This window comes from Fulmarus glacialis, unplaced genomic scaffold (assembly GCF_000690835.1).
Source record: "Fulmarus glacialis isolate BGI_N327 unplaced genomic scaffold, ASM69083v1 scaffold32525, whole genome shotgun sequence".
NCBI classification, from domain to species: domain Eukaryota; kingdom Metazoa; phylum Chordata; class Aves; order Procellariiformes; family Procellariidae; genus Fulmarus; species Fulmarus glacialis.
Genome location: NW_009211664.1, coordinates 16,154 through 36,655, shown reverse-complemented (window position 1 = coordinate 36,655; position 20,502 = coordinate 16,154). Strand labels below are relative to the sequence as shown.

The 20,502-nt window shown below is 38.3% G+C and overlaps 1 protein-coding gene across 2 annotated transcripts; it reads left to right on the top strand.

Annotated features, from left to right (window-relative positions):
- Positions 1-5,335: 5,335 nt before the first annotated feature.
- CSNK1D (casein kinase 1, delta) lies at positions 5,336-20,325 on the top strand. 2 transcript variants are annotated; one of them, XM_009577631.1, is made up of 9 exons: positions 5,336-5,443; positions 7,239-7,387; positions 7,874-8,102; positions 8,475-8,645; positions 10,260-10,408; positions 10,978-11,149; positions 11,512-11,651; positions 17,502-17,568; positions 19,425-20,291. In XM_009577631.1, exons 1-8 carry the CDS (start codon positions 5,428-5,430, stop codon positions 17,532-17,534), a joined length of 1,059 nt encoding a protein of 352 aa, XP_009575926.1. In that variant the 5' UTR covers positions 5,336-5,427; the 3' UTR covers positions 17,535-17,568; positions 19,425-20,291. The 2 variants fall into 2 exon arrangements, with proteins under 2 accessions (XP_009575926.1, XP_009575925.1); XM_009577630.1 differs by lacking the exon at positions 17,502-17,568 and having other exon boundaries at positions 5,338-5,443; positions 19,425-20,325.
- The last annotated feature ends 177 nt before the right edge of the window (positions 20,326-20,502 follow it).

Sequence of the window (20,502 nt, the reverse complement as noted above, 5' to 3'; positions counted from 1 at the left end):
GGTGGGCGCTGCTCGCTGCCGTGCCCGCTCCCAGCCCGCGGCGAGGTTGGGCCGGGGGCAACCCCCGGGACCTCATTTCACCCCGGCTGGAGCTCAGGCTGCGCTGCTGTCCGATAAATGATCTTTAATATGAAATACCTTGCTAGGGGCACAGCAGTAGCAATTTAATACTTCGCGGACATCGTGTCCTAATTTGGATAGTGCGGAAATGGAGAATTTTGGCTTACTTAGCTGCCTCTTCCCATTGTTGTCTTGTGACCTTGGGCACCGTTAATCTTCTTATCTGTAAAATGGGCATAAGGGTATAAATGCCCTCATTTGAAAAAAAAAAAACAAACACCTCACCGTGTTCAGAAAAATGTTTTGGGAAAGAAATGTGTATCACGGTTAAATATCACTGCAGTGGATTGGGAAAAATTGCTGTCATAGGGATGTTTGTTTCTCCTGCAAGGCCTAAAAAAAAATTACACAACTACGGATGACTAGGTTGCAATTGAAAAACCCTCAAATCCTTCGAAGAATCATCATAGTTTGGCTATCCTGTTACTTGAATGTTGCCTTAATGCCTTATTGCGTAGATATTATTCTGTTACCGTGATTTCTATGCAATTGTAAAGTTTGCAGGACTGGCACTGTCTTTCCCTGTCGTTTATGTAGCTCCCTATCATAATGGCTCACTGCTTATGATTATGACAAGCACTGGTGGGTACAACAAGTTTTGAAAGCAAGTATTTTTAAAATACTCAATATATTCTGCAAACTCTCAAACCATAAGAAATGGGTGAAATCCAGAGAAATATAAATTGTATATCCTGCCACATAGAAACAAGTTCTCTGCATTTGAAAATTTTAATAACTTAGAAAAGCAAGTCAAAAAGCGGGGGGGCTGGAACTTGCAGGGGCTAAGGTACATTAACTGCATACGTCTGGAGGGTAAAAACAACGTCACTAGCTAACGTATGTGGTATGTTTGGCAGTGTATGCAGTATGAGAGCTGTTTTTTTCTTCCTAGACAGCAGTGCTTCATGTTGCAGCGCACAGCTGGCATTCCAAAATAATTTGTTAGCTAAAGCTGCTGGTTTACAGATAATGAAATACTGGTTATCCGTAATATAGATCATACACCGGGTGAAAAATCCATTTCTAGCTGAAGGCATGTGGTTGTCTAGAGGCAGAGAACATGATTCTTTCTCTCGGCAATGCTTGCATAAAAGATTGTGAGAAAGATGGTGGTAACACTTGTGCAAAAATCCTCGTTAGCTACCATTGGGATTTTGGGTAGAGATTAAGACAGCAGTTAAAATCTGAAAAATCTTAGATAACTTGAGAAACTCCTACTTTAGCATTTGACTACTGCTTAGGTAAATCAATTTATATTATAGTATAAATTTAAAGTGCAAATAAAATAAACATTTTTTATTTGTCACTTTTATCTTTATGTGTACAGCCCACACCAATAAAGTTGCACAGGAAATAGTAGTTCTCTGTATATTAGTACTACTGCCATGCTGCATTTTGCACTAGAATTCCTCATCCTCAGTTTTTGACCTCTTTTTTTTATCTCTAAATAACCAGCGTGGATTTACTTTTAGGGCTTGCTGCCTGAGTCAGTAACTAGCAGAGAATTATATGCCTGGAAGATCCAGCGAATGGCATGGGTTTCTTTTTCCAGGAAAAATTACCATCTCTCAAGAACTGAAGCCTTTTGTAGAGGCCCATTTGGTTTGCCTACCATTGTCTGGTAAAACAGAGGCATTTGAAATCTGTGCTTTTTGTGATAATGAAATGTTGGGGTTTTTTTAAGAAACAAGTTTCTACTTGGTTGTTCAGACTGTACAGTAGGACATAAGTACCTTAAAATAACTTTTAAAATTCTTTCAGAAGTAATGAATTTTTTTTTAAGTGCACGTGCCTTCTGATAGCCCTTAGTGAATTTGTAGATTACCTCAATGTAGATTTCCAGCTCGGTTTTATGCTTTGAAAAGGAAGATTTGATTATTTTTGCCTGTTTCCAGTTCCCCTGTATTTTTTCTAATGCAGCTACAAGGGTGTTGAAGACATTTCAGAGTAGACGATCTCCCTCCCTCCCTCCGTTCCTTCCTTCTTTCCTTCCTTCCTTCCTTCCATCCATCAGTTCTTTGGAATATGGAGCTGACGACTCTTGTTATTATCATGGTTTTTTCATATTTCCTATTCTCCCTCATACCTCAAAATATGTCTTCTGGAATTTGGAATGGCCCCAGCTTTGCTTGCTTAGAATGGCAGGGTCTGTGGGGCAGGATTTTGAAATGTAAGGCACTATTGTAAATAAAGGAGTGTGGTCAACTTAAAGAAAATAAAATTTAGGAATTTAGTGTACCTGCATCTTTTGAAGTTATCCTCCAGAGAAAGATATGAAAGAAATGGATTCCCAGATATTCTAAATAGTATAAAAGATGGACAAGGGGCGAGGGGGGGCGGATCAAAATAACCATTTGCTTTGTTGCTCAGTCCATGAGGTCAAATAGATATGAGTCATGAAGGCATTGCAGTCGCTGTGTTTTCGTGATTTTTACATTATGTATATATTTTTCTTAAGAATGAGTTTTGGGTTGTGAACTAATTAAAATAATTTCCGAGGCTTTCCTTATGGTAGAGGATTTTGCAATTCCAAGTAAATTGGAATTTTGCAGTTTAAAAGAAAATACTTTCACAACTCTAGACTTTCTTTTTCACTTAAAAATGGTGACATCTCATTATACTGCTTGTTACTACTTTTTAGTTATTGATTCTTCTCATAATACTGCTTCTTGCTACTTCTCGAATATTATTATGTTTTCCTTAAAGGAAGCTAAGTTTTTGGTGGTTACAGAGTTATTTTAGAAATTTTGTCCCAGGGTTTAAGTGGGGACAAAAATCCTTACTTGGGGACAAGCACTGGATTGCTTGGAAGAATGATTTGTATTTTTGTCCCCCTCTCAGCAGTTTTGCTGGACTCAAATATTTTAATTTCATTATTTTAGTATGAAATCTCTTGCCTTGAAGGAGGGGGTTTATACAGAAGCAGAGTTCAGGCTAAGGATCTTGGGTATCTTAGGTGATAAAGACTTATTGGGAAGAGAACTATGCTAAGAAATGACCTACTAGGTCGAGACCATGGTCCATCAAGTAACCATTTAATACTGTGTTGAGGAGAACTTGATTCTCCTGTGCAGTTTTTGCCCTAATCAAACACAGAAGGGATGTGTCTTTCAGTATACTCGGACAGCAATTTGTGTGGTTTGGATGGAAAAGTTTAGAAAAAAGGCCAAACCAAAACCCCAAAACAACCGTGTCTCTTTCTAATCACCCATCAGATAATATTGTCTTTGGTCCATACTTTCCCTGATCTTGGCTACTGTGGGATTGGGGAGAACAAGTAGTGAATGTAGGCATAAGCAAGAAAGGTCCGGAGTTCTGTGGTTCAAAATCAAGATTTTTATTTGTTTGGCGCGGGGAGGTCAGTCTTAGATCAGAAGATAATGCCTTCCTCCTTGTATTGTTGATCTGTCCTTTCATATTTCTGGATTGATGTGCACCATGACTCATTTAAAGTCCACCAAAATAATATATTTATAAAATGTGAAAACCTTAGATTACAGATTGAAGAGTTTCCAGTTGCTGCTACTGTGCTGTGACCAAAGTAGCAGTCGGGGATCCTGCTACCTATCATGCCAGTTACAAAGAGGTCATATGAGACAGATTTTTGTACAGCCTTATTTTTCTTTGTGTCTTCCAGTTGTTCACCTTGAGTTGTGCTTATTGTACCTAGAGTGAGCTTCAGATGGTTTGTTTTCTTAAGGTGCATTGTGAAATGCCTAGTAAATAGACCCTGGTGTTCACTCAGAACAGCTCACTGTACCAGCAACAGCACCTTAATACTCAGGTGTGCGTGCACACAAAAAGACATTTTATTAACGTAAAGAAAAAATGCATAGGCTTGCATAAACTCATAGATAATTCCATGCACCATCAGTTCCTTGCGAAGTGAAGAGTCATGCCTGTTTTGAGGTGTGGGGTGTTAGCCTGTCTTTGTTAGCCTTACTTTATAGACAAAAGGCTGTAAGGCACTGAAGTAGCTCCTTAATCTGAGGAACAAGATTTTGCAGTTTAATAGTTAGGTGAACACATTAGCTCCGTAGTCTGTAATGGACAAAGAAAAGCATATGGAAAAAAATAGGTAAGCAGAAAAAAAAAAAAATTGCGCATCTCTGTCTTAATTGCTTTGTGTGCCTCTGAAAAAGGGTGTTACAGAACTGGAAAAGGTATAGATAAGTGAAATAGGGAATAATGAGGGGTAATTAAAAATAACTTTCATACAAAGAATGACAAGAGGTTTTGAACTCTGGAAAGAGTTAAGGGAAAGTGAGGTAGGGTAGAATTCTCTGAAATCCTGAACATCATGGAGAAAGTGAGTACAAAATGATTGTTTACTGTTTCTTTCCAAACAAAAATTAGTGGACCTCAAGTTAAGCTTTTAAGAGTGGGGATCAGAACAAACAGCAGGTGATGTACTTCACGTGATCCTAAATCATGAGGTAATGCAGAAAAGAGAAAGCCAAATTCTGAAAGTAGAGAGACTCGCGATATGTCTAAGAAGTGTCACAGATCTCCTTTTGCCAGTTCCTGTTTCCCTGTAGTTCCTAAGTTGCTTGGCTGTGAGAGTACGTATTTTCTTGACTCAGCGTTTCTTTTTCCCTACATATGTTTAAACTTTGAAAGTGAACAGGTAAGCCAATGTTTCAGTCACTTGATTCCTGAAACAAGAATTTAATGACATTTTTAAAAATTTTTTTGAGAGAACAAATTCTTGATTCTAGATAATCTGCCTCCCAACCAGATAAAATCTTAAGGTGTCAGAATACATCTGGAGTATGTTGAGATTTAGGGAAGTTGTAGTCTCTGTTTCCAAGGCATAAGAGGAGGTGATCTGAATTCCTAGCATTTCTTACGTTGGCAGGGATACATGCCACACCTGTAAGCATGCATTCTGAGCACTTCCACCACAAACTGGAAGTGGAAAGACACCCCTCAGAAGATGCACTCGTATTTTTTTTTTTTTAATGGGATAGCAGCAGTTCTGGCTTCCTGTGCTACAGCGTCTAATAGTTGTCCCTTAAACTGCTAGTCTGTGGGAGAGAATCAGTAAGACTTCAGAAGAATTTTTAGGTAATCGTGGCTGAAAGTACTTAATAATCTCTGGATGTTTGCCATGGAGAAGTAGTTTGGCAATATTTGTTTTGTTTCAGTCTTGACGAGTGAAATGGATCTTAAAAAATATTTTGACCAATGTTTTAAATTCTTCTGGTTTTAGGAACTGATATTGCTGCCGGAGAGGAGGTTGCAATTAAGTTGGAATGTGTGAAAACCAAACATCCTCAGCTCCACATCGAGAGTAAAATCTACAAAATGATGCAGGGTGGAGGCAAGCAAATTATATTCCTTCTTCAGAGATTTAACTGGTTTTATGTCTTTGATGTATCTGACACCTGGAAGTATTTAATGGTTAAGATCTCTTTTGACGTATAAGGAGAAGGTGGGGAAGGTGGCAGGGTAGATGAAGAGCAGTACCTCAGCTCTTCTGTGGGCAATGTAGAGTAGGAGTTCCAAATCCATGGCTGCCAAACTTCATGATAACCACTAAGATTCTCCAATGTTACTTATGGTCCCAGAATATTAAAATGTGAAAACCGTGAGCAATGTGGAACAAGGTTTGGCAGTACACTGATTGACTTTTTTTTCTCATGGGTCAGTGAAAGGTTGTAACCACTGTTCTGGAGCGTTTAACTTGACTTGCTTATTATAGTATCACAATTCTAAACTTAGTAAATTCAGGTTAGTTTTTGTTATATATGTTAGTATTCTTCCTTCTGAGTTAAAAATGTTTCCTTGCTGTGGGAATTCTAAGACAAAATGGCATTAGTAGTAGAGAACAGGAGTGAAGCAACTTCGTAGCTACTCTGTGGTACTCTGCTAGCATATAGCAGAGTACTCATATATTGTGGAATTCTGCAAATGTAAGATTCCCATGCAGTTCTGGGATATAAACTCTATGTAGTTAAGTTTTGCTTTTGTTTCGTAGTCCCTTGAATTCTTCCTAAATGAGGCTATACTTTGCATAAAGACTACATTCCACACTGTACCTCAAATGCAAAATACAGTAATCATGCATCTAGAAATGGATGATAGTGTGTATTTGCATTTAGTTACTTTTTAATTCCTGCCTCATCCAGTTGCTGCCTGCGTCTATCCTGAATAGCCTTCATAGAGTAAAATGCTTCCTTTATGGACTTACTAAGGCTGTGATGGTGGGTTCCTTCTGAGGATGGATGCTGCACAGGCAGGTGGCAGAAAGTTAAGAATAAGGGTTTCTCTGTGAAGGGAATTCAGGAAAAAATAATGCATATCAAGTAAAGGTAAGAGTTTAAAGTGGGTGAATTATACCATTTCACTTCCAAAATGCATAAAATTAACTCAAAGTAAAGGCATTTGAAAGTCTGAATAAGGCTACCTACATACAGGTTTAATTCAAAATATTCGAGCAATTCTACAGTTTTGGGTGAAATAACTTTCCTGAGTTTCTCTGTAAAGCGGGGCTAATTTTATCTCTCTGTGAATATATAACACATCTCATAAACAATGCTACGTTGGTAGAGATTCACCAAACAGCAAATAAAATGGAGCTGGGGGAAAGACAACAAGGATGAAAATTCATTGCAAATTGAAATGGAAGAGAGAGGTATTTTACAGTGACCTTGTAGGTTTTGAAACTAAGAAGTTAATTTCTAAGGCCTTCTTCAGTAGTAATATTTAGTGGTTTGTCAGTATCTTTATTTTCAGACTTCCAGTTTGCTCCTTATTGCCATCTTGGAGACTACATGAGTATTAATACTTGTAAAATGCTTAAGGTTCAAATCCAGCAAAAACGCTAAATACTTTCAAGTTACAAGCTGAGCACAAAGACTGGGAGGTTTCTGGGGAAGAGGAAAAAGCCTATTTTTAGATCTCTTACTATAATTCTGTATTGGTTATGCTGTGAAATTATCAAACTTTTCATTTCGGAATGGCTGAAGGTAGCATAAAATATTAAGCTTCACTGTAAATACAAACATTCACAGTAATGCCCCTCTTAGAATTCATCTTAAGAGCCTTGAAGATTTGTGTGTATGAACTGTATAAATCAAATTGTTATACTGAATAAACTGTTTCCTTTTTTCTAGTGGGTATTCCCACAATTAAGTGGTGTGGAGCTGAGGGGGACTACAACGTAATGGTGATGGAGCTGTTGGGACCGAGTCTTGAGGATCTCTTCAATTTTTGTTCAAGGAAATTTAGTCTCAAGACAGTCCTATTACTCGCTGACCAAATGGTAGGAAACTGCTTTGTTGATCTTGATAGTGCAGTACGTTGGGATATTCAAATTTCTTGAGAGATCATAACCAACTACGTTTTATTTCTGTGATTTAGAGGTGAATAGGTGTATCATTAGAGAAAAGACTCAAAATTAGTTTTGTTTCTGTAAATATAGTGTGTCCCATCAAAAGTGATTACAAAGTCTTAATTTGATTTTTAAAAACTGGACCTGCACTGTTTGCAAACCAGATGTTGCACTGCTCAAAGACAAAGAAATACCCCCAAGAAAGTTTTTGGAAACAAATGTAGAATAGACACGGGGAAAGAGCTGGAGAGAAGGTTTATCTGTCTTCTAAATTATGTTCTCTTTAATGCCCTTACATTTTACAATAAAAAGTTTCTTTATCTCTTTTATTGTTAAGACAGTGCTAGTTGCTAGTGTAAGAAAAAAGGTGTATCCCCAGTCTCTTGACGGTGATTTTTTTTTTTCCTCTGTATTTAGATCAGTCGAATTGAATATATTCACTCTAAGAACTTCATCCACCGAGACGTGAAGCCAGATAACTTCTTAATGGGCCTGGGGAAGAAAGGCAATCTTGTCTACATAATAGACTTTGGATTAGCGAAGAAGTATCGAGATGCTCGAACTCACCAACATATTCCATATCGTGAAAATAAAAACTTAACAGGAACTGCCCGTTATGCATCCATCAACACTCATCTTGGAATTGGTGAGCTGGGGAAAGCTATAAATAGAAACTTTAGAAGTGTCGATGCACATAATTTTAGTGCAAGTAGATGTTGCTTTATGGAGGCACAGAAGACAGTCCCTATTTCTGGCACTAACAGTGCAGCATGCTTGGCCTCGTATCTCTTGATTGGGTGGGATTCAGTCAGTTTTTAATTCTCGGGAATTAGCACATTTTTTAATAACTGCAAGGGTAATAAGCTTTTTCTTGTACTGGATGAGTTTATCATGGGCATAGTAACTCTCAGCTATCTCTTGTTTTTCTAAGGGTTTTTATGACAGTCTTGTTGCACAGTCTTTTGTTTTTCCAGTAGAAACTGAAACCTAATGAGTCCACTTTTTTATGCTGTTGTAGAGCAATCTCGCAGAGATGACTTGGAGTCCTTGGGCTATGTACTGATGTATTTTAACCTGGGCTCCCTCCCCTGGCAGGGACTGAAAGCAGCAACAAAGAGGCAGAAATACGAACGTATCAGTGAAAAGAAAATGTCTACACCCATTGAGGTTTTGTGTAAAGGATATCCTTGTAAGTTACTCTTGTGGCACTAGGCCTACATGTTCACGTTTTAGTGGTATTTCTTTTTTCTTTACACTGAATTCTACCAGTCTTTTTTGCCTCTCTCTCTCTCTCTCTCTCTCTCTCTCTCTCTCTCCCCCCATCACCCACCCCTCCCATGATTGGGCATGTCCATGACAAAGATACTGTGCTTTCAAGACTGGGATCTTTGTGATCGTAGACCATTTCTAATTATCACTTGTCTTAGGTATTAGTAAACAATCATTGTGGTGCCCTCAAGTCGAAGGGTAGCTTGGTACGTCTGATTTGTGTTGTGTTGTGTGTGCATGTGTCTATGCTGGCTGGATAACTCTTAACAGACAAATAACTTTTTGAGAAACTACCTGTTTCTTCATATGTGTGGGTACTGTTTCTTGTATGAATCGGATTGTTTAGTCAGATGCATCTTTTACCTATTGCAGTTGTTTCACTTGGGAATGGTCATTCCAGGTTCATCTAGTTTGGCCTGTTGATGGTCAGCATCTATGAGAGGCATAAGAAACCCTCCTATATCCTAGCATCATGCCTCAAAGCTGTTCTGTTTCTCAGTTTGGTATTTACACCACAGTAATAACTAGGCATTTTGAGCCTGCAAAATGATACTTAAATCTGTTTTAAATCTTGTTAACATTAGCTGCCATCAGAGAATATTATTGTTCTTTCATGAAGAGTTCTGTCTCTTTTCTTTCTACGCTCTTAGCTTCGGCTGCTAGGTACGATAACGAGAACTATATTTTTTGTTAGGGTTGTATGAAAACTTACTGTCTTCGATCTGTTTCAAATGCCGCTTCACACGTGTTCCTTTACATTCATTAACTATGTTTTTTTCCTGGGGTTAACAGGCAGGGAAGACTAATCAACTTTTCTTGTGCTGTTTGTTAAAATAACTTTCTTAATGTAAATTATTAATATATTATTTGAGCCTGAAAGACTTGAACTCAAAAGCTGATATTTTGATACTGCTGTTATGTCTGGCACATTGAATTCACAATAATATTCATTTTTTTGCTGTGTAACTAATATTTTGTGTGCCATATAAAAACAGGTGTTCAGACTATTGCAAATCTAAAATTGTAGCATGACTTACATGGGAAATTTATATGGGCCCCTAGTTTTTGCGTGTTTTGTGAAGTAGCAGACATGAATCTTTGTGTGACTTAATAACAAAGAGATGCTATTCCATGTCCTGTAAGAAATTGCATTTAAATATATTCAAAGCAAAGAAAGGCAAAAAAAAAAAATCTCTTTTCCTTGCTCAACTGTAGTTTTAAACCTGTCCTCCCCTTCCCCGCCCCGCCTCCAACTGTTGGTTAAAGAACTCTGATATGGGGTCCTCTCTGCTGTTGACAAATGAGATCTTTGCCTACGCTGTGATAGACAAGTAATTTCCTTTTCAGGGTTGACTATAAATGGGCTATAGTGTTGCTTTCAGTAAATTTCTAGTATTAGGTCATTATTCTTTTTCTTGTATGTAGGAGATTCCCTATTTGTTGGGTTCGAGGTGGTTGGGGTTTTTTTTGTGATTCAGAATTATAAAAAGCAAATGTGAAGCTGAAGAAAAAAACAGGCTTTCTTTTATTACAGCTGAATTTGCCACATACTTGAATTTCTGCCGTTCTTTGCGTTTTGATGACAAACCGGACTATTCCTACCTAAGGCAATTATTCAGAAACCTTTTCCACCGACAAGGGTTCTCGTATGACTATGTGTTTGACTGGAACATGCTGAAATTTGTGAGTAGCTGACATAGCTTTCTAAAACTGGTTTTTTTTTGGTGATGGTATTTTTTTTACTACATTGTCAGTTTTGATTATCTTAATTGATACTGTAAGATTGTCTTGCCTTTTTCCTTCTGGAAACTCTATTGTCCAGAAAAAAAGATCAGAAAATGAGGAAAGGCAGGAGATATAGGAGCCATGAGATGAAGGTTGAATGACAACTAAGTTGAAGTTACAGGGTTTTAAATGTGTAAGGCTTCTGAGATACTTCCTTCAGGGCAGTCACCAGGCTAGGTTGCGGAATTATTTTCTCCAACCTTGATCTTCAGCGCAGGTCATTTGCAACTGTTGAGGAGGTGTCCAGCTGCCATAACAGTATGTGTGTACGATAGCATTTTGAAGACTATCCCAGCAGTTGTATGAATAAAACTTATGGCAGTTCTCAAGAAATTTTACCAAAATAATTAATGCCCTAGCAAACTTCAATTCACGGGTTGTCCAGTTCTTTATTTTCAGCATTTTTGTCCAAATACATAGTTGTAAGCTCAATAATCCCCAAGTTGTTCACTAGTTTTGACCCGTAGGGTGCAAGCAGAGCAGCTGAAGATGCTGAACGTGAAAGGCGAGAACGAGAGGAAAGATTGAGACATACACGAAATCCAACTGCGCGTGGATTACCCTCCACTGCTTCTGGCAGGCTGAGGGGAACACAAGATGTAGCTCCTCCTACTCCTCTTACCCCAACTTCACATGCTGGTAAGTAAGCAAATGCCTGGATGGATGAACATTGTAGACTGTTCTAATTTGCAGTTTGTTCCTGGTCATTGGAAATTCGAAATTAGAATTAGGATATCTGAGTGGTATTTGTCTCTGGTCAGAGTTTGGGTTTTTTGTTTGTTTTTTCTCCCCCTTGCTTTTCAGTCGATTGAACGTAATTGTATACGCTCATTACCTGCCCGTTGCTACTTAGATTTCTGTTAATGTAAAATAAAGGCCTTGATTTCTCTTGTTTGACTCTGTGGAAGTTTTATATGCAAACAGCGAGAGTGTAATTTTTCTAGTGACCATGTTATAATCCCATTTCTCGTTATGAGAATCTAATGCAGTTTTTCTCACAGCCAACACCTCTCCTCGGCCAGTATCTGGTATGGAACGAGAAAGGAAAGTGAGTATGAGATTGCATCGCGGTGCCCCAGTCAATATCTCGTCGTCTGACTTAACAGGCCGACAAGATACCTCTCGCATGTCAACTTCGCAGGTAAAAAAGATTTCTGTGTAATGGAAAAATGAGGGTGATCTGATAAAGTTAATTTGCCAAAAGAACATACCAGCTAATTGATGTGGTTTCATACTGTTTTTGCACATGATGTTGACTCGTATAAATACTTGACATTTTAACTGAATGTTTGTGATGTGGCTGTAGACTACTGTAAAGAAAAAAACTTTTTTTTTTTTTTTTAACCTTGGCAGCAATAAGCATAAAATACTCAAAGTAGTACAGAGTCATTGGTGTATGAGATGATACAAAATCCTAGAGATACAGCATTTTTACCTACAATTATGGTGTTTAGCTCTTTTGCTTGTTGAATTTCTTATCTCTGTTATCAATGAGGAAGCAGAGTAAATTAGAGGCAGTTGTGAGTCATGTTTCCAAATCAACAGAGCAGAGAATATTGGTGCAGAATAGACAAGAAATAGTTGGTGAAGAACAGAAAAGTGCAAAAGTGAAGAAATGTTGTAGTGCAGTACTGGAATTCAGAGCAGATAAGAAGCCACATACGTGGATGATAGGTCGCAGAAGGCTCACTTGAAGAGGATGGCAGGAGGATGAATGATACAGTGATTCATAGCCATAGTCAGCACTGAAATCATCCTCACCAGTCACGGTGACTTAGCAAAGAGATTTTAGGAATGCTGCTTTTTAAGACTGACAAACAATGTTTAAATATATTTTTGACTCTTTATAGCTGAAACATTCCTTTTCCAGGGTATTCACACAGACTTGTCCTAAGTAGTATGTGGCCTGGCTTTGTACAGCTTACCTTCAGTCTTACCTGTGGAATGGGGAATCACCTGTACTGTAGGCATACTGCAACATTACTGGGAGAGCAGTCTGCTGTGAGGACTGGTGCAGTCGCCTAGGAGTTTTTCCATCACGCCTCAACGCTGTGCTGGAGTTCTAACTGCATAGTTTTTACCGTGGACTCATTTTATTCCTCGTTGACGGAGCATATTGATAAAAATTAACTCAATTCCTTTTGGCTTCATCATTTAATTGGCAGAATTAATTATTTTGAATAGTACGTGTTCTTATGTATAAAATCTTACTGCTAGAGGGAATGCTCTTTTAGATGGAGGCCAGGTGGGTATCTCTAATGAAGACTGCGGGTGAACTGGTTTGGAGAAACCATTCTGCTGTAACGAAAGTGAAGGGGGATTTTTTGGGTTGGTTTTCAGCTGAATGAATTGTTTCACCATGTCGCTGCACAAATGTTTGTGCTTGCACAAGGGATGAACAGTTCAGGAGCAGAAATGACTGGATGAGAATAGGAGACAGGTGAGGTTTTTTGTGTTGGCTTTGGTGGCAATTTTTGCCAGCTTAAATTGTTCACTGAACTACAATTCTTGCCACCGAAAATTCTCACGTTGAAATATTTTATGGCTGAAGTTTGTAAACAGTATGTAAACAATGAGGGTAGAACTGCACGTAGTTATGGATCTTGTAAATATGCATAAACACCTGATAGAAGGATGTAAAGAAGGTGCAGCCAAACTCTTATCAGCAATATCCAGTGAAAAGGCAATGGACAGTGGGCACAAATTGAAATATAAGAAATTCCATTTAGACATAAGAAAAAACTTTTTACTATGAGGGTGGGCAAGGACTGGAACAGGTTGCCCTAAGAGGTTGTGGAGTCTCCCTCTTCCGAATTACTCGGAACCCAATTGGACATTGTCCTGAGTGGCCTGCTCTAGTTGACTGCGCTTTGGGTAGTAGGATTGGATGAGATGATCTCCAGGGGTTCATTCTGACCTTGGCTGTTCTGTGAGGCAGTGACACCAAGTTCCCCCTGAACGTTTACTCAAATTTGAGGATGGTTTCCTGGTAAAGTGTGTATGCCCAGGGTTTGTCTCTGGCATTCAGAGCAAATCTCAAATGCTTTGTCTTTGGTACCAGTCGGGTAAATAATTAATGGGAGTAACAGAAATAAGTGCAGTGATGTTACTTGACTATGTTAGGAGAGAATATATCTTTCATTTTTTTGCTATGTTATTGACGTGTAGCTCAGTGTGCACGTGACACTTTTCTAAATATTGTAAGGTACGAGTAATCCGGGTGGGTTTGCAGATACATTTTGGTTCTGCCTGACTTGTAAAATGGGAATACTCTGAGATTGTGTAGGACTGTGGGGTTTTTTGAGTAATCTTTGAATATCCAGATGTATAATTTGTGGTGTGGGCCAACAGTACAGTCTGGCTTAATGGCACATTTCCATACCCGCCCTTTTTAACACTCTGTTCCAAGTATGGGATCACTCGGTTGACTTCTTTACAATCCCAATAGCGGCCTAGTTGGGATCTTCTCTGAGTTTGTTAGAATTATATCATTCATCATCTGTTGTCTTTATGTAGTTCTTATCAAGGCAGTGAACCACTGCTGGTCTCCCCTCATGGTGATTTGAATAACAGTGTGTGACTGTAGTATAATTTAAACAGCTTCCCATGGGCCTCTCAGATTTGGAAGGCAAGAGATGTACTTAGACTTTACCTTATAACACTTCCCCTTGAGCTTGTTAGAGAAAATTTCTTTTCATTTTCCCAGTTCTCGCTTACTCCGCAGCAGGCAAGATGCCTCAAGTTGCAAGCATGTATGTTGCAAGTATGCAAGTTTTCATAGCTTATGCTCTTACTATCTTCATAACATTAAAGTAGTTCTTCCATAATCAAAATTTATCCTTAGATGTTAACCAGGTTACCAACTAAAGGCATGGGTTTCCCATTATCTTTATACCTTCTTCTTAGTCAGGAAAACCTAAAGTATCCAACTCACATGGCAAGGTTATTAAGAATTTTGATTGGCTAGGTGTAAGAATATAAAAAATCATCCATACCACTTCTTGTCAGGACAACAGTATAGAACAGCAGCTGTGTGTCCATGCCCATTCCAAGTGTGTTAGTTTCCTCTGTAAGTCTTAAGTAAAGATGCTACCACTGTTCCTTTTTCAGGAAGTGCTTAGACCATACTCCTGGTAGAAAGCAGCTTTTAAAGTTTGCTATGCAGATCTACAGATGTCTTATGTTAAGAACTACATTTGTTAGAGTTGTTATTTATAACTTGATAAATTAGTTTTGTTATTTTATTTTATCAGGATGCCTTGGTTTGGTAAGGCAACACTGCATCTGTATTTCCACCTCTCATGATTTAGAGGAAGGGCTCCTGCTTGTTAAACTCTGGGCAATGGAAATGTGCAGAGGTTACTTAAAGAAATAATGAAAGCTACTTACCTCTAAGTAGAGTTCTTAAAGATGAGTCCACGTTTTTATCTTTCTTTTTATCAAAATGAGTTCTGATCAGTTCAGACCGAAACTGAAAACTAAGGCTGGGAGTGTAGATAATACGAACCAAAATTGTCATATGGAAAACAGGTCTTCTCAGAGAAATTTAACACTCACGGAAAAATGGTGATTGGTAAGGATGGCAAAATAGATACTGTCCTAGGTACCTCCAAGGTATTGTCCACATAGTACCTAAATAATTCTCATTAGAAAGACTAGCACTTTGTAACACTAAATAACGAATGTTTATTGGAGTAGCGACTAGCATGTTGTCGTGGTTTACCCCCAGCCAGCAGCTAAACCCACCCAGCCACTTGCTCACCCCCCCTGCCCCCTCAGGTAGGATAGGGGAGAGAATCGGGAGGGCACAAGTAGGAAAACGCACAGGTTGAGATAAAAACAGTTTAATAATTGAAATAAAACAAAGTAGGACAGTAATAATAACAATGATAACAACAACAACAATAACAGAATATACAAAGCAGGCAATACACAATGCAACTGCTCACCGACCACTGACCGCGTGTCACGATCGGGGGCCAGCCCCCCCTCCCACTCCTGGTTTTTATACTGAGCATGATGTCACATGGTATAGAATACCCCATTGGCCAGCTGGCTCAACCACCCCGGCTATGCTGCCCCCGCCCCCACAGCTTCCCCTGCACTTGGCAGGGCATGGGAGGCCGAAAAGAGAAACAAAAAGTCCCCGGTGCAAGCACCACCCAGCAACAACCAAAGTATCAGTGGGCCATCAGCACTGCTCTCATACCAAACCCAAAACACAGCACACCCCCCAAGCTACTGGGAAGAAAGTTAACTCTGTCCCAGCCAGAACCAGGACACATGTCTACGAAACGGTTCATGAAACTTAATTGTTTGTAATGAAATTACATGAATTCTATAGCACACGTTACTCAGTACTTTTCTTGATTACATGGAAGTGAATGCAACAGCTAAAAACCTGCAAGTTGTGAGATGTTTGACAGCGATAAACATTAGTGAGAGTTGAGCTGTCAGGTAAAGCCTATTCAAATAAAATGTGTATTACTGCAGCGCTCCAAAACCTGATTAGGATGAAGGAGTGGAGCTCATTGTCTTACATGAGGGAACTATATCTGTGGTAAGCAATGACTGAGGAGGCTTTAGGTGTGATGTTGGAGAGGTTTGATGTCACAATGAAAGGGTGTAATTTCATCCTTGAATCTATGTATGATACAGTAATTAACAGAAATGGAGAGGTTATTTCATGTCATTAATGAGACAGATGCTGGATTATTATGCTTAGTTCAGTTTTCAGTATCTTAAATTGTTGGAAAACTGTAAGTAACACAAAGAAGAGCCATAAAAATTGAGCTTGGGAAAACAGATTGTACAATGCAAGAATTTCAAATCAGTGTCTTTCAGTTTGTCTGAAAGGTAAGAGATCATCTTGAGTTAGTTGGTGTAGTATTTTAGAGACAATGATCTTACAGAAACTGACACTTATGCAGAAAACATATGCGAAGAACCTATGGCTTAAAATTAAAACCACTCACATTTAAAGAAAAGCGAAATAGAGGTCTAAGTGAAGGCAGTTAGCCACTGAAACAACTTCTAAAAGAAGTAGATCATCTGTCTCCTTTGCCTTTGCATCAAAAACTGGATTCATTTCTAGGTGGTGTATTCAGGTCTAAAGCAAGCCTAAATTACAGGTCTGTCTGCAATGAAGAGTTGTGATCTGTGCTGGACAGAAAATCATACCAGCTGTTAAGATCCTTGTGCTCTTAAGCTCTATGAGTGAGTTGTTCACTAAGTCTCTTTTACGTAGTCAGTCCTTAAACGTTAAGAAACGTAGTAAAGGAGGTCATGAGTATTCCAGTAAAGACTACTTTGAATCAGTTCTGTCGGTCCACATTGCACAGACTGCATCCCAAAAGCAGTGAACATCTCAAGAGTCTAGTTATGGGCAAGTAGCCTTCATTTCCTTTCACAGAAGGTTCGATCCGACTGCTCATGGTATACAGTAAGTTGTTTAATTTTTTTTCTTCTGAATGTAGCATGTTCAGCACCCAACAGTCAAGAGTAGGATAATCCAACAGTTACCCTACTGATAGCAGAGGTATTCTCGCTGTAGTTGGAAGAAAAGATTGGAATGCTGCACAAAGAAATATTTGATTAAGTCTCTTTGACAGGAGGAGTTTTTAGAAGACTGTAGCCAACACTGGCATTGAACAACTTAAGTGTTGTGCTGCTTCCCTGGGGAAAAAGCAACATACTTCCAATGCCTCTGCATTTTCCATCTCCTCATGAGCAAATCTTTCTCCATATATCCATCTTAATAGGCATCATACTCTGCATTGTTCTTCTGACACTGTCAGCTTTCTTTGAGGAAGAATGATTTGTTCCTTTTACCTATCTCTTACTACGATAGAAATATCTTACAGAAGTCTGAAATCAGAGCTCCTCAAAAGATACATTTGCTACTGCAAGTTTAGGTTGAATATTTGTTAGACATCTTTATATATTGGGGCAGTGGAACTGTTACAAATTGCTGTCTTTTCCCCTACCTCAGAATAGCATTCCTTTCGAACACCATGGCAAGTAGCTGCTCGTCTCCTTTCGTTGGAAGGCAGCACTGGGTGAGTGCTTCTCATTAGACACCAAAACTTTGGATGGGGTGGGGAAAAAAATCTTTGAAAACATCTGTCTTTGCTTCTTCTTCTCACATTATCTCATAGTTGTACCTGTACCTTCTGGTCAGATGCTTGATGGAACATTGTTTTTTCTCTAACTTAAAACCAAATGTCCTTCCAAAAGTTGAATTATTGCTGCTGTTCCACTTGGGACTCTTAAGCAGAATTGACAAAAATAGTGACTTAAAAAGTCCCTAAAATTGTTCAAGCATCAACAATAAAATAAAATAACCAAGTCTAAATTTTAGCTGTTTGAGAATTACATGTCTTTCCAGGGATGTTCATGCAGCAGTGTGTCATCTATTCAAAAACAGATCTGCTTCAGAATCGTAAAACCAAAATACTTGTATGAAGACGCAATTGACTATATTATTCGAATGAGGCTCTGTCTTCTTGTGAATGTAATGTTCTACTATAGCTGTATCCAGTTTTCACTGATTTATATTCTTCTCCATTCCTTATGACCTGTCATTTTAAAAATACTCAGATTTATTCTGTTCTATATTTAAAAAATGTTCACATACTAATGAGAATAGTTTGAACATGAGCATCTCGGAGGTAGACAGACTTGAATTTGGGTATTTAGAACTCCTTTTCACTGTTCAGTGCAGTAGAAGTTTCTGCCTTTCTGTATGCAGCTTTTGGCTTTTTAATCTGTTCTGCTTTTGGCAATAACAGGTTTCATCAGGGAAATAACAAGTTTCAGTTGGAATCTGAACCTTGATGGCTGAAGGATGCTTTCTTAAGTATTTCAGGAGCTTCTTTGCTTTGCTTCTTACTAAAAAAAGGCTGTGAGATTTTTCTGTTCCTTAATAAATTCTGTTGTATAACTCCGTCTGCTGCCTCACTTTCTCTATAAAGCCTAAGCTTGCACTAATCCTGTATCTCTAGTTGGTGAAGAGTCCTGCTATTCCTCTTCCGTTTTCTCCTTCTGCTTTGTGTGCTTGGCTGACTGTGCACAAGCTGCTTCGTAAACAGTTTGTAACATTAAAAAGATCCAACTGTAAATGGCAGCTTAACACTTTAAAGTCCAATTATCAGACCTTACTCAAAAATTGAAAAAAATTTAAAAAAAAAATTTTTTTTTGAAAAAAGGCAAACCTAAAGCTTTGCTTTGGAAAGCTTGTGTGCTGGAGACGTGCAGATTGTGGTCTGCTCAGGATTGTGTCTGCATTGGTTGGCCTTTACTGTATGCCTTACTATTTGTAGCTGTTTACAACTGAAATTAATACTGAATACTGATTCAGCTACTTAGACATTTCTCGCTTCTTAAATTGCAGTGATGTGTGGTTGTTTTTCACTTTCACAGTGAAAGTGTTACTGAAATAATGTTACACTGTTACTGAAATAGGTCAAGCTATGGAAATTAATGAAGTGTCTTCTAACACAATGTCCCATGAAAAATGAAAAGCGATTGAAAATAATTAAATTTTTTTTACTCTCTTACTGGGATTTTTTTTTTTTTCCCAAACTTAATTATTCATTGAGTCTATTTCTACATATTGGTAGTGTTTTCATCTGGTTTGTTCTGTCTTCTGTGCATGTTTATGCTCTGTTTACTTTTCTTCAAAACGTCCCCTCTGGCTGGAAAGGTGAATTTTCCATGTTAACTTCTAATAAAGAAGGAAAATACAGGGAACTTCGTGTAGCTACAGGTGGGTGCGAAACATTGTATAGCTCATTGGATTTTAAATTCACACACTTACTTTTGGCAACGAATTATTTAAAAGTACATTGAGAGCCACTTGTATGTTAACTGGAAGGATATGTGCTGATGATGTCTTGTTTTTTGGCTTTGGTAGATTCCTGCTCGGGTAACTACCAGTGTTCTCCAGTCTGCTGTGCACCGATGAAAATTATTTTGCCATGGAGGGCAGATAATGCATGGCTGATCTCCTGTGTTACCAATGGCTTTACTAGCAAAAATACCCTAAACTAGAGCGGAAACGTTACAATTGGAGTTCTCCATGTGACTTAAAAGGCACTTGGAGGAACATGGACAGACTCCAGCAGCTGCCATTACAGGACGCTTTTGCCAGAAACCCAATGACCTTAAAAGAACTCTGTGGTAACAGGGCTGGAAAAGAAAGATGGTTTACAGAGTTCACCGCCTGTTATTGGATGGCCATTTCAGTTTTCCCTCCACAGGCGGCAGACTTTACCCCCTTTTTATTATTCTACTGTAACTATAAATCTTTTACTTGGTTTAAGAAAGTTTTTTGTATCATTTTGCTAAAATTATTGGCTTAATTCTCTGTAAAGAACTCTTGCTTTTGTCTGATTTAAAAATGTAGAATATAAAGAAACCTAAACTAAAGACAATGACTTGAAATTTCTTGTTTAAAAAAATTAGTCTGGCAGGGAACATGTAAATGAATCAAAACCATCTGACTTTATTTAAACTGTTTACTTATTTGTATGGTCCCATTCTGACTGAGACAGTTTTCTCATGAAATTTTAAAAACTGTTAGAATATTACTTTGCTGTTTGCTGTCTTCATTCACACTTAACATTTAACTTTCCGTGTAACACAAAGGAATTTTTAATACTCGTTCTTTTTTATAAAAGAGGAGAACTAAATACCCCGCAGGAGAGTCTAAGTATAGTAGAGATGGTGATAATGGATTTCTTTTTTTGTAAAGAATATGAAGGACAAAGTGAAAGACTGGCATTTGAGGGATTTAGAATTTGAAAGCTTGTCCTATCTCTCTGCTTAGTTTGGGTAAATGGATAGTTTCAAACATTGTTTTTATTCATAAAATTTTTTTTCCTGCACTCTGAGGCTGGTTAGCTTGGAGGGTATTGCAAGTGGAAAAAACACATCGCTACTGAGTCTTCGGTGAATTTGCACGTTTCATTCAGCATCTACATGTTTAAAAA